Source organism: Pseudorca crassidens, chromosome 18 (assembly GCF_039906515.1).
Source record: "Pseudorca crassidens isolate mPseCra1 chromosome 18, mPseCra1.hap1, whole genome shotgun sequence".
Taxonomy (NCBI): domain Eukaryota; kingdom Metazoa; phylum Chordata; class Mammalia; order Artiodactyla; family Delphinidae; genus Pseudorca; species Pseudorca crassidens.
In genome coordinates, this window is record NC_090313.1 from 79145276 (window position 1) to 79159733 (window position 14458).

General features: G+C 41.0%; 1 protein-coding gene and 1 pseudogene across 5 annotated transcripts in view; one reads left to right on the plus strand and one right to left on the minus strand.

Moving 5' to 3' along the window:
• The window catches only part of XPO4 (exportin 4), a 102137-nt gene that overhangs the window by 69149 nt on the left and 18530 nt on the right, over window positions 1–14458 (plus strand). For 4 of the 5 annotated variants that reach the window (XM_067713794.1, XM_067713796.1, XM_067713795.1 and 1 more), the window contains 4 exons: window positions 8938–9114; window positions 9592–9734; window positions 10238–10383; window positions 11232–11409. The exons of the other annotated variant lie outside the window; for it this stretch is intronic. In XM_067713794.1, coding sequence (XP_067569895.1) covers window positions 8938–9114; window positions 9592–9734; window positions 10238–10383; window positions 11232–11409 — 644 coding nt within the window. The remainder of the gene's footprint in view (window positions 1–8937; window positions 9115–9591; window positions 9735–10237; window positions 10384–11231; window positions 11410–14458) is intronic. 5 annotated transcript variants of the gene reach the window in all.
• Window positions 2826–3323, minus strand: LOC137211389 (small ribosomal subunit protein uS19 pseudogene; annotated as a pseudogene).

Sequence of the window (14458 nt, forward strand, 5' to 3'; positions counted from 1 at the left end):
TCATGTTCCTTTGTATTTCTTCAGTGTCAGTTGTTACTTCACCTTTTTCATTTCTAATTCTGTTGATTTGAGGCTTCTCCCTTTTTTTCTTGATGAGTCTGGCTAATGGTTTATCAATTTTGTTTATCTTCTCAAAGAACCAGCTTTTAGTTTTATTGATCTTTGCTGTTGTTTCCTTCATTTCTTTTTCATTTATTTCTGATCTGATCATTATGATTTCTTTCCTTCTGCTAACTTTGGGGGTTTTTTGTTCTTCTTTCTGTATTCTTGTTTCTTGAGGTAGGATTGTGTTGCTATAAACTTCCCTCTTAGAACTGCTTTTACTTCATCCCATAGGTTTTGGGTCGTCGTGTTTTCATTGTCATTTGTTTCTTGGTATTTTTTGATTTCCTCTTTGATTTTTTTCAGTAATCTCTTGGTTATTTAGTAGCGTACTGTTTAGCTTCCACGTTTGTATTTTTTACAGTTTTTTTTTCTGTAATCGATATCTAGTCTCATAGTGTTGTGGTCGGAAAAGATACTTGATATGCTTTCAACTTTCTTAAATTTACCAAGGCTTGATTTGTGACCCAAGATATGACCTATCCTAGAGAATGTTCCATGAACACTTGAGAAGAAAGTGTATTCTGTTGTTTTTGGATGGAATGTCCTAGAAATATCAGTTAAGTCCATCTTGCTTAATGTGTCATTTAAAGCTTGTGTTTCCTTATTTATTTTCATTTTGGATGCTCTGTCCATTGGTGAAAGTGGCGTGTTAAAGCCCCCTACTATTATTGTGTTACTGTCGATTTCCCTTTTTATGGCTGTTAGCATTTGCCTTATGTATTGAGGTGCTCCTGTGTTGGATGCTGAAATATTTACAATTATTATATCTTCTTCCTGGATTGATCCCTTGATCATTATGTAGTGTCCTTCTTTGTCTCTTGTATTAGTCTTTATTTTAAAGTCTGTTTTGTCCGATATGAGAATTGCTACTCGAGCTTTCTTTTGATTTCCATTTGCATGGAATATCTTTTTCCATCCCCTCACTTTCAGTCTGTATGTGTCCCTAGGTCTGAAGTGGGTGTCTTGTAGACAGCATATATACGGGTCTTGTTTTTGTGTCCATTCAGCCAGTCTGTGTCTTTTGGTTGGAGCATTTAATCCATTTACATTTAAGGTAATTATCAATATGTATGTGCCTATTACCATTTTCTTAATTGTTTTGGGTTTGTTTTTGTAGGTCTTTTCCTTCTCCTGTGTTTCCTGTCTAGAGAAGTTCCTTTATTTGTTGTAAAGCTGGTTTGGTGGTACTGAATTCTCGTAACTTTTGCTTGTCTGTAAAGGTTTCAATTTCTCTGTCGAATCTGAATGAGATCCTTGCTGGGTAGAGTAATCTTGGTTGTAGGTTTTTCCCTTTCATCACTTTAAATATGTCCTGCCACTCCCTTCTGGCTTGCAGAGTTTCTGCTGAAATATCAACTGTTAACCTTATGGGGATTCCCTTGTATGTTATTTGTTACTTTTCCCTTGCTGCTTTTAATATGTTTTCTTTGTATTTAATTTTTGATACTTGGATTAGTTTGTGTCTTGGTGTGTTTCTCCTTGGATTTATCCTGTATGAGACTCTCTGTGCTTCCTGGACTTGATTGACTGTTTCCTTTCTCATGTTAGGGAAGTTTTCAACTATAATCTCTTCAGAAATTTTCTCAGACCCTTTCTCTTTCTCTTCTTCTTCTGGGACCCCTGTAATTAGACTGTTGGTACGTTTAATGTTGTCCCAGAGGTCTCTGAGACTGTCCTCAATTCTTTTCATTCTTTTTTCTTTATTCTACTCTGCAGTAGTTGTTTCCACTATTTTATCTTCCAGGTCACTTATCCGGTCTTCTGCCTCAGTTATTCTGCTATTCATTTCTTTTAGAGAATTTTTAATTAATTTATTGTGTTGTTCATCATTGTTTATTTGCTCTTTAGTTCTTCTAGGTCCTTGTTAAACCTTTCTTGTATTTTCTCCGTTCCACTTCCAAGATTTTGGATCATCTTTGCTGTCATTACTCTGAATTCTTTTTCAGGTAGACTGCCTATTTCCTCTTCATTTGTTTGGTCTGGTGGGTTTTACCTTTCTCCTTTATCTGCTGCATATTTCTCTGTCTTCTCATTTTGCTTAACTAACTGTGTTTGGGGTCTCCTTTTCACAGGCTGCAGGTTCGTAGTTCCCGTTGTTTTTGGTGTCTGCCCCCAGTGGATGAGGTTGGTTCAGTGGGTTGTGTAGGCTTCCTGGGGGAGGGGACTGGTGCCTGTGTTCTGGTGGGTGTGGCTGCATCTTGTCTTTCTGGTGGGCAGGGCTGCGTCCAGTGGTGTGTTTTGGGGTGTCTGTGAACTTATTATGATTTTAGGCAGCCTCTCTCTTAATGGGTGGGGTTGCGTTCCTGTCTTGCTAGTTGATTGGCATGGGGTGCCCAGCACTGGAGCTTGCTGGCCGTTGGGTGGAGCTGGGTCTTAGCGTTGAGACAGAGATCTCTGGGAGAGCTCTTGCCGATTGATATTATGTGGGACCGCGAGGTCCCTGGTGGACCAGTGTCCTGAACTCAGCTCTCCCACCTCAGACGCTCAGGCCTGACATCAGGCCGGAGCACCAAGACCCTGTCAGCCACACAGCAACCCGTGCAGATGTCGTATTGCCAACCTGGTTCCAACTGACACTGTGAGGAAGGAAGGAACGCCGAACCGCCCTCACCAGCAGAGCGGGAGAGGCGAGTGCCTCCCCCATCCCCCGTCATGCCCACTGTTCCCACACTCTACTGTCCGACGCCTCTACCTGGCCTTTTTAAAAATTAATTAATTAATTTATTTATTTAGACAAGTCTCTACCTTTATTGGCCAGCAGGCTACTTAAGGGGGATGAAGCGGGAGGAGTGGGTGGCCCCAGTGCCGGGCCGGCCGTGCTTCACAGGCTTGTAGGTGATGGAGAACTTGCCTAGGTAGTGGCCGATCATCTCAGGCTTGATTTCCACCTGGTTGAAAGTCTTGCCATCGTAGACGCCCACCACGCTTCCCACCAGCTCGGGCAGGATGATCATGTCGCGCAGGTGCGTCTTCACCACCTCGGGCTTCTCCATGGGCGGCGCCTCCTTCTTGGCCTTGCGCAGCCGCTTCAGCAGCGAGTGCTGCTTCCTCCGGAGGCCGCGGTTCAGCTGCTGCCGCTGCCGCGAGCTGTACAGCTGCATCAGCTGCTCATAGGACATGTCCAGCAGCTGGTCGAGGTCCACGCCGCGGCAGGTGAACTTGCGGAAGGTCCGCTTCTTCTTCTGCTCCACTTCTGCCATCTGGTCGGCTCTTCAGAAAGGCTACCTGGCCATTTTATATGCCTTTTCTTCTGTCCTCAGAACCAGCATCAGTGACTTTATTATATCATATATGATGAAGAGAAAAAATAAAACAGATAATAAAGTGACAGTGGGAGAGCCCACAGCCCAACTCGAGAACTTTCCTGGTCCTGAGGTTGCTGTAACTGGAGTGCTCATCCACTCCTGTTGCTAGCTGCCCGCCCCCCCTGCAGGAGAGGTGGCCGCTGTTCTAAATTTTAACATTCCCTTGTCTTAACTTCTCTGATCATTTATATGGTAAGCTGTGTCGTTGTGTGAATATTATACCACACCTTGTTTTCCCATTCTGCCGTAAAGGAAATTTTGGGTTTCCCTTTTCTGCCGTTACGGTGTTAAAGTAAACGTTCTTCCACGTGTTTCCTAGCAACTTCCGTGAGACTTTCCTAAGGTCTAAACCTCAGAATGGAAGTTTTGGATCATAGGCTATGTAACGTTCAGTTTTCAAAGATAGTTTCCCGGAACTTCCCTGGTGGTCCAGTGATAAGACTCTGTGCTCCTAGTGCAGGGGGCCCGGGTTCGATCCCTGGTCAGGGAACTAGATCCTGCATGCTGCAACTAAGAGTCCGCATGCCACAACTAAAGGTCCCACGTGCTGCCACTAAGATCAGGTGCAGTCAAATAAATAAAATAAATGAATAATAATAATAATAAAAAGATAGTTTCCCATCGTTTGCTCAAGTGACTGGACTCCATGCTCACGGTGGTGTCTGCATTCCCGTTGACCCACATCTTCACCAGCACAGCTTCTGCCAGACTCACAGTATGAAATATGATCTTAATTTGCTTTCCCAGGTACTAATAACATTGAGCATCTTTTCATACATATCAATACATAATTCCCATGATTATTATTATGAAATGCTTGTTTACTCTGTTGCTTGTTTTCCTATCAGATTGTCTTTTCCTTACTGATTTAAAGAAATTCTTTATATAGTCTGCACACTCATTTCTTATTGGTTTATTTGTATTGCAGATCTCCTAGTTTTGTGGCTCCTCTTTTCACTTTATGGTATCTTTTTTTTTTTTTTAATTTGGAATACTTTTAGATTTACAGAAAAGTTGCAAAGCTAGTACGGTATTCCCATATACCTAGTTTCCCCTAATATTACCATCTTGTATAGCCATGGTACATTTATTAAAACTAAGAGATTAACATTGGTGCATTTTTAAAAAATTTAAAAAATTTTTATTTAAAAAAAATTTATCTGTTTATTTTTGGCTGGGTTGGGTCTTCATTGCTGTGTGTGGGCTTTCTCTAGTTGTGGCAAGCGGGGGCTACTCTGTGTTGCGGTGCACAGGCTTCTCATTGCGGTGACTTCTCTTGTGGAGCACGGGTTCTAGGTGCATGGGCTTCAGTAGTTGTGGCACACATGCTCAGTAGTTGTGGCTCGCGGGCTTTAAAACGCAGGCTCAGTAGTTGTGGCACACAGGGTTAGTTGCTCCATGGCATGTGGGATCTTCCTGGACCAGGGCTCTAACCTGTGTCCCCTGCATTGGCAGGCGGATGTACAGTCTTGATATTCAGGCTGTAATATCTGTATATACAAGTTTGACTTTTTAGAAGGGGCTGAAGATACAGTTCCTTAGGAGGATATCATGCAAAAAGAGGAAGCACACCTGCTTCTCAGAGGAATGTTTCCTAATAATAAGTAAAAAGAAAAAGAAAAAATCTCTTGCAAAGCTTCATATAGTGAACGATACGGAATCCTCAATCCCATGACAACAGATGATGCTGGAACAGGTTTTATTCGGCTCTTTCTTACAACATTGTTTAACCCTCAGTATACCACCAGGGTCTAGTTTTTGAGTTTCGTTTTTGAACAGTTCTAACTATTTTAAATGTCAGTTTTTCATAACTTTTATTCTTTCTTAGAGACTTTAGAACAAAAAGAACATTTATTACCATGTAATTATCTTAGTATAAATCTAAAACACATTATGGATTTTTAGTGATCTGATTTCTCCCATATCTTGAAGCATTTTGCTATTTCATGATCTTGGGAAGTATTTCACCATTACTCATCAACTCCCATCCATAATAAAAAAGAGACTAAAAGAATAAGAAAATGGAAGAATGATAGAGTCACCTACAAGGATGGTATAGTAGTGAAATGAATCACCACAAATAGAATAAATGGCTACTCTTCATTATTTTTCAGTTTTCTAATTGCATTTTCCAAAATATAGCACAGTCTTTCAAGAAGTCTTGAAATAACCATCTTTTACGTTTTGTTGTTAATTGTTGTTTTTAACATTTCATTGGATGCTATTTGAAATTCAGAATTTTTCATTTTTCTGCCCATAGTAACAAAGAAAAGGAAATTGTCAGAATAAGATGTTTCAGTGATAAAACAAATCAGAAGGTGAATGTAAAGAGACAGTTGCACTCTGAGCCGTAATAACGTTGGTAAAATTGATAGTATAAGTGAAATCTGGGACTGAGTTTTAGGTGATCAGTTTTCTCAAGCTCAATAATTTATGAGCAAACAGTATATTTCCAAGGACAAAACGAAAATATGGCATTCCCATCCAGTCAGTTATTCCATGGAAAACCTTCACCCAATATTCTGTGAGTTTAGAGTTTACTAAAGGATACTGACAGTATTTCTGTATCTTTTTTGATGTTCATGCAACAGCATTTACTTAATATGGTTTGTAATTGTATTGATGGTGAAAGCAGTATTTACAAAAGGGGTTGGAAGGAAATAAATGATGTAATGAAAAATATTGGTTGAATTGATCATTTTTATTGGTATTTATAAACCTAAATGAATATGTTATACTGCATTTATGGAACCAGGAATATGGCTGTCCTTCAACAAAATTATGAGCTGTCAAGGTTTTAAAAAGTGTAAAGCATTTGATGGTACATGAGCGAGCAGAGCCAGCATTAGTAGTAAGTTAGAACCTCCTAGAGTTAGATTTTGCAAGTACAGTTGGTCCTCATCATTTGTGGATTCCATATTTACAAATTCACTTCCTTGCTAAAAATCCTTTGCAACCCCAAAATCAGCACTTGTGGAACTTTTCATGATTGTTCATGGACATGTGTGTGCAAAGAGTGACAAAACGTATGATCCGCCGGCTTGCTTGTTCCCAGCAGGGGTCAAGCCGGGCGGTCGCGCTCTGCCTTGTTGTTTTCACCCTCACACCATAAACAGGTGTCCTTCTCACCGTCTCCAGTGCTTCATTTTTCGCATTTTTGTGTGAAACGGCATTTTCCAAAATTCTGTCACAAAATATTGAAGTTCTTGCAGTGCAATGACTGATAGGATGATTTTGCTGTTTCCGACGGCCTCCGGGTGCTGTGCCCAAGTGCAGGGAGGGTGGGGTGAGCCTTAGGGAGAAAATGTGGGTGTTAGATGAGCTTTGCTGGACAGGCTGCTGGCCATGAATCAGCAGTGCATGTGAAATAAGGTGTCTGTACACAGAAGCACACATAAACAAGGTGGTCACTGACCTCTCCACCTGCGCATGGTGAAAGCTGCAGTGACCAGAGTATTAGCTAATTCAGTGTTTGCGGGGACTTTGTAGGACACAAACACCACAGGTAATAATAGGAGTCCAGTATTCACAACGTGAACATGTCCTAGTTAGTTACATTCAAAGAATGTTGCCTGTTTTCAGTATAAACACTTTCAAGGCCAGAAAAATAGGAATAAAATTTGGGTTTGCTATTTTAAAATTCTTAATAAAATTATCTAGTGAAGTTTTTTTCACTTTCCCTTTAGTCTTATGTAAAGTTTTCACAAAATTACTTTAAAAAAATAAATTTATTTATTTATTTATGTTTGGCTGTGTTCGGTCTTCGTTGCAGTGCGCGGGCTTCTCATTGTGATGGCTTCTCTTGTTGCGGAGCACGGCTCTAGGCGCACGGGCTTCAGTAGTTGCAGCATGCAGGCTCAGTAGTTGTGGTGCGTAGGCTCAGTAGTTGTGGTGCACGGGCTTAGCTGCTCTGCAGCATGTGGGATCTTCCCAGACCAGGGATCGAACCTGTGTCCCCTGCATTGGCAGGCGGATTCTCAACCACTGTGCCACCAGGGAAGTCCCCACAAAATTACTTTTAAATATTTTTTAAAAATTTAAAGGTTCATTTGATCCAGAATATGACAATTTTTCTTTGTATTCCGTGGGTTAATAAAAGCGAAAGACATAAAACACCATTCACTGGAAGCAGTTCCTTAGGTGCTTGTGTATTCTAATCTGGAGGTGGTATCCTGATGGTCCAGCTTAGGCTGGAATACTAGAAATAGATCTCCCATTACTTTCTTTTTTGAGTCATTGACAAATTGCTGAAATAACAGTTTGGGGTGGCGTTCTCTGATGGAGGTTCTAGAGTTGGTGTATTTGTAGGTTGAGGCCTGTTTTGGAAACCAGGAGAGCAAGTTGTAGACCAGACCTGTAGACCTTTCGTGTTCCTGGTTCCTGGTTCGCTACATATTAACAGAACATCTGAAACTGTGCCAAACAAAACCTTTTAAGGTCGAATACATAGCTCGAAGGCTCTGCTCCTTTATTTTTAACAAATTACTTACGAGAGATGCCGTTATTAAAAACTGACCCCGGAGTGTATGCTTATCTCTTGTGGCCTGTAGTGTATTTTCTGCAAGTGCTTTGCTTGCTTCTCACTTTTTTCCATTGGGTTGAGCTTGAAAGTCAATGAATGGTATGTTATTTATGTTTTTGCACCAAACATAGTGCTTGACACCTAAGTGTTCCGAGTTTCACTGAATAGTGATCTAGTGAATTTGTGGATGAAGAAATCGATGCAAAGATTGAATTATGTACCACATTACTAACTAATGGCAGAATTCGGACGTGGATTCTTGCCGGCATGTGAGAAGATGAGCAGAGCTGTCTGGCGTCCTCCGTGTGAGCTCTTCCTCCTCAAGTGGCAGAATCCTTTACTCTGAAGCTGTGTTAGGACCCAGCCTGTACATGGTGGTCGCATCCAGGCCTGGCTCCTTCCAGTCCGTCTGCTCACCGTCCATGGGGCTTCCCCGTGGGTCCTCACACGTGCTGCGCTGTTCCCGAGGGCCCTCCTGCCTCTGCGCCCTCCTCCGGCTTCTTTGAGGCCCATCCTTGCCTTCCTGGTTTCTAATAAAATGTCAAGGGGCATCTGTGAAGCTCTCCCCATGTGTTCTTAAATATGCTAATTAGGCCAGTCTGTTCTCATCATTCTTCAGTTTTTCTAAAATCATTTAATCTTACTTTAACAGTTCTCATCTTGACTACAGAAAAACATTAACATTATTTTTGTTTGAAAAACACATCTGCAAAGCGCTGAATGGCTAGTCTTTTACAGAAATAAACATTAATTCCTATTTGCCTAAGAATTTAGATTGTTAGAAAGATTTTAGAAAGTTTAATAAAAAGCCTACACATATTTACTGCAATGTTTGAATTGATCAATTAATTTTAAGACGAGCTCAGTTAGCTTGATCATTGATTAATAATTGGGAACCTTTGTTAAAGGAAAACCTGTAACCCTGTCTGTCTGGCTGTGGGATGCTTGCTGTGATGTCCGTCTTACTCTCTGGCCATCTGTCTTGTGAATGTCCTTTGCTCTCAGCTGGATAAAGACGACATGGTGTACATGGAAGCATACGACAGGCTGCTGGAGTCCTGGCTGACGCTGGTCCAAGACGACAAGCATTTCCACAAAGGCTTTTTCACCCAACACGCAGTCCAAGTGTTCAATTCCTATATTCAGTGCCACCTAGCAGCTCCCGATGGCACAAGGAATTTGGTAAGTTTTAAGCCAGATTGTAATTAAAAATCTATTTCATCGTATAATAAATACTAGAAATATAGGTGAGCTCCTTCAGAGGACTTGCTGAGAGCATCAGATGGAGAGCAAAAGTCTAAACAGGTTCGTGTTTTGTGGGATGTGGCTTGTAGTTACCTTCATCTCCTTAGTTTTCAGTAACCCACCTGTGCCCTGTTAGTTGTCAGGTGATATCCAAAGGACTGTGGATCTTAAAGGTGTCAGATCTTTTCAGTGACAGAAGTTGAAGTCTCTGGTGTGGGAGGTGGGTGGGAGGTGTGCACTGGCCGTGTTTACGTGTGACAGTGGGGGGGGGCCATACCCCCACTCTTGCTCTTCGAGTTTCCCCCTTGTTGGTACCTGCCTGGGCAGCCGGCATGGCTCTGCTCGGCCTTCCTCTTCGCGTGTGGTGTTGCGGTTACGTGACAGCTCCGTCTTTATTTCTTTCATCGATAACAGACTGCCAACGGAGTGGCCTCTCGTGAGGAAGAAGAGATAAGTGAACTGCAGGAGGATGATCGAGACCAGTTTTCAGATCAACTAGCCAGTGTAGGAATGCTAGGACGCATTGCTGCAGAGCACTGTATACCTCTCCTGACAAGGTACACACAGTCCAAAGACACCCCATGGACAAATACTGTCTATTCACAATCCCCCGGCGAGCACTTAAAGTGTTTAAAGACTTTAAACACCCCCTCCCCGTACCCCAGCACACGGAACAAATGGACAGAAACACACTCACGATTGCGTTCCTTGGCTTGTACATTTGGAGCCCAGGCACCACAGCATAGATGGCAGAGAGATTATGGAAAACATGGTATGAGAAGTGATGGGACCCGTATCAGTAACATCTTGGAATAACCGGTTTTCAAATGCCTGTTGTAATAAACCTTGATTGTTTGTAAAGCGATGTTTTAATTCTATGTCATAAACAATAAATCACAATTCTTATAGCGCCATGAGAACATTGTGTACATAATAAACATTTTTGTATATGTGTTTTGTGCTAACATCTTAATTTCTGCTGTCTAATAAGTGGCAATAAGTCGTTCTGGGTCTGTGCTTACTGAGCTTCACGAAGCCGTTGATATTTTCCTTCTTGTAGTTTATTAGAGGAAAGAGTAACGCGGCTCCACGGGCAGTTGCAGCGGCGGCAACAGCAGCTCCTCGCTTCACCTGCTTCAGGCTCTGCCGACAGCAAGGTGCTGGATGATCTGTACGAAGATATCCACTGGCTTATTTTAGTTACAGGTCGGTTGGTTGTTTCTTTGTAAAATGTCATTGCCAGCAGAGTAGTCTCAGCCCCAAGAGAAGCTTCCTGAGTTAATAATGGTAGTTCATACGTAGGGTTGGCTTGAGATCTGGATACAGCTGTGGTATGTCACAGAGCTACGGCTGCTTCTCTCTACAGTACTGGCTGGCACGTGTTCAGTGCCTGTTCTGTACCACATGTTTTATGTGGAATTCATTGTAGCCCCTGCATTAGTACTATTATTAGGTATTATGGTTGTCCTTGTTGCTGTTATTATTACTATCATTGTTAATTATCACCCCGTCTTATACGCAAAGAATCTGAGACTTGGAGACCAGCCCTGGTCACACTGGTGTTAATGTTTGGAGCCAGAGTTCAAATCCCAGCAGTCTTACTTTTCTTTAGGGTCTTCTTCTGTAACCATGTTGTCAGTGTTTCTGTATTTTAAATAATCAGGGAAAAAAAACATACAACTTTAATGTTTGGAAAGGCATTCCCAAATACTGACTTTTGATAAAGATAATAGTAGAATTCCTATTAACTTTACAGAATATAGTACTGAAAATTATTAAAAGATTACAGAATAAAAGGCCTACATGTCAGTATGAATTATAAAATTGGTGAATAAAACTTTTGTCCTTTGTCCTTTCCTGTGTTTTTTGAGGGTTAATTATCTTAGAAACAGAAAGTTTCTCATCAAACTTGAATTAACATATTAACATTTATAATTTACTTTTACATCAATTTATATGGTGTATATAAATCAGATAAAACTGAAAACATTTATAGTACAATTTGTTAAATGTAGATTGTTAAGTGTTCATTTTTAATTTTTTTTAAACTGAAGGCTACCTCTTAGCTGATGATACTCAGGGAGAGACTCCGCTAATACCTCCAGAAATAATGGAATATTCCATTAAGCATTCATCTGAAGTTGACATTAATACAACACTTCAAATTTTGGGATCTCCAGGAGAAAAGGCTTCTTCCATCCCAGGGTACAACAGAACAGATTCTGTGATTAGGTAATATGACCTCTATAGCTGTGCTCTTGTAATTGATTCTGTTTTATAAGTTCTGAGTTGACGGGTAGATGACTCGAGGGACAGGCGGGTTGTAAAGCTGACACACGAAAGAAGATAAAACTCGGAGAAGCCTTGAAACAAACAAGGATGGCAAGTACTCAGCACATTTAAGCGGTACCACTCTGGTGGGAATTGGCAGCTGTGTCCAGTACCGAGGAGGACAAGTGTAAGGTTATTCTGGATGCATGAGGCCTTGAAGGGACATTTGGTCTAATTCCTGCAGACACAGCCCTTGACCATCAGAAAGCAGTGCTAATGCGGGTTCAGGCACCTGAATGAAAGCACCAAGAGTGGGAAATTCTTAGAAACCAGGTGAACGTGAACACGTATTTATTGTTCAGGAAGCTGGAATGACTTTCCGGTGGCTTTCCTGGCCTCTCATAAAGTAGAAATATTTGTCCTGAGTGTGTGTGAACCTTGAGAGCCCTGTTATAAGATGGCAGTGTGCCTCAGATGAAAGAATTCACTGTGATCTTCCTGAGAGGAGTGGTAAAACTTCCATTAATTCTTGATGGTGAAGTTAAGGAGGGCTGAACGTGAACTAAATACCCTCCTAAAAGTGGATTTGAAAACAGCAATTTAAGTTTCAGCATCTTAAACTTTAAATTAGGTTGCAGACAGAGAGAATAATGACATAATATTGGTTTTTGTCTGTTGCAAAATCATGAACTCAAACAAGGTGCTGTCCCCTCATTCTTTTTATTTTAATGCAAAATAACATAGATACCATTTAAACCTGTGCAATAGAAAATATGTTTTTTTTTAAATTAAACTGTTAAGTGGATATCAAGGAAATGTTTGGGAATTTATTTCCTTTATTGTTGCATTCTCTGATTTGAAATAAAATGTCAATGTCAATGCTCTATTGGAAAAGTTTTATTTCTTCCTTTTGGGATTGCTTTCAGCATTAGGTGGAGTAATTGCTTTGATTTGGTTCATGGTGAATGTTAACTGCGGAGTCAGTTCATTTCAGGGTGCTGTCCTGTTGTGTTCTGTGTCACTGTTCTTGCCTGGGCAGTACCCTCAGGAATGCTTTCCTTGTATTTTCAGTGCTTTTTCAATTTTTGCCAGTCTTGGGTATCAGTGAGGGAGCAAAACATTTTGGTGTCTGAGAGCAAAGCCTGTGAAGGGTTGAGGTGGGGACCGGAACAACAGGAGTCACCGTTGTTCTTCAGTCCAAAGAGCGAGTGTGACATTGAACGGCAGGAGGGAGACAGACCTTGTTTACTAAGAAAGTGGTTTGCATTTCTTGAAGAAATCATCATTTGACAAGTAACTATCGAGTGCTTACTCCGTACCAGGCACTGTTCTAGAGCAGACAGATTGCTCCCCCTTTCAAGCTCCTCGTGTGGGAGAGGGAAGAAGTAAGGGAATGGCGCGGTTGTTAGCAGACTGTCAGTGCCGTGGGAAGGAGGCCGGCTGCCCGAGGGCCAGGTGTGCAGACCTCAGGGTGTTACAGACCTGTCGGTGTTACAGGGTGCCGTCAGCGTGAGCTTTATTACTTCACGTACTTGAGGGACCCCACTGTTCTAAAGACGCCTCCCATTAATTTATGTGAACGCGTTTTCTCAGTGCTCATATCTATTGAAATGAAAAACAGGAATCAAATTACACATGGACTAATTTGGAAAAATCAAACCCTGCCACATTAATCTTATTAAGATACATCCGTTTTATTTATTTATTTTAATATTTTTAAATTGCAGTATAGCTGGCCTACAATATTGTGTAAGTTACTGGTGTAGAATATAGTCATTCACAGTTTTTTAAGTTTATGCTCCATTTATAGTTAGTATAAAATATTGGCTGTATTCCCTGTGTTGTACGTAAAGTTTCATTTTTAATAAATGTGTTTAATAATTTATTTAAATTTGTGTGATATTTTGCTCAATTGTGTACTACTAAGTTTTGTAACGATAACTCAATCCAGAAGACATTTTTAACACAGTCTTATCACTGGAAAGTTTTAAAAATTATATTTTAATATCTATACATACTTGTTTCAGAGAAGTATATGGTGTGATCAATAAAGCGAGTATAAGAAGTTTATTATATTAGGATAATAGTCTGTGGGGAAATGAAATAGGAATAAAAATTTAAGGCGAAAAAGAAAGTGTAAAGCTTCCAACTGTGAAAGAAAAACTTGTTTCTCTTTCACATGGATGGTGATGGGTATCAGGATTCTAGGGTGGTTAAATCCCAGTGCATACATTTACATGGTTGCTGTGATTGCTTAGTGCACGTTCTGAGAGCCTGCAGATTACATCATTTAAGCTCTTTATTCTTATGGGGAAAATTTGATACTTCAACTTAAAATGCATTGTGAGATCGTTGGCTTAGTTTTGCTCACATACACTCTAAAATCGTTTTTAAAACTGTGAGCACTGTTGGCATAGCGAGTGTATGTAGTGAAACAAGAAGACCGTAAACCCACCTGTGTAAAGAAGACGGTCAGAGAAGGGGGATGTCGCCAGCTGCGAAGGAGGTAGCAGTGGGTCAGGGGCTGAAACTGCCGTGAGGTTTCACAGCAGGGAGATGGCTTCACTCACCCTGAGAGCAGCAATGAAAGCAGCGTTCCTGCCTTAGCGCTGATATTCCTAGAATGGTGTCATGATGGGCTCTTTCGCCTAAGTCCTTTGCTTCTTTGCCTTTTAGCTAAAGTCAGGTTAAATACAGATCCCTTGTGCCCCCCTTCCAAACCCAGAACAAAGCCTTTTTTTTTTTTTTTTTTTACTGGTCTGCATATCGTGCTGTGTTAACGCTGCTCAGCGTATGAATTCGGTAGTGTAGAAAGGACAATACATGCACTTATGTAGGTAATTCTAGCAACATTTTTATTTAAAAATAACGTTAAAAGTCAAGTTTGTTAGGAAATAAATAGGACTGTCAGATTTAGAGACAAGACTGAGTATTCAGAACGTTCTGGATGAGTCGCTGGCCCGTCCCCACACCATAAAACGACCAGTGTCCATGGGTTTTAAGTAGCTTT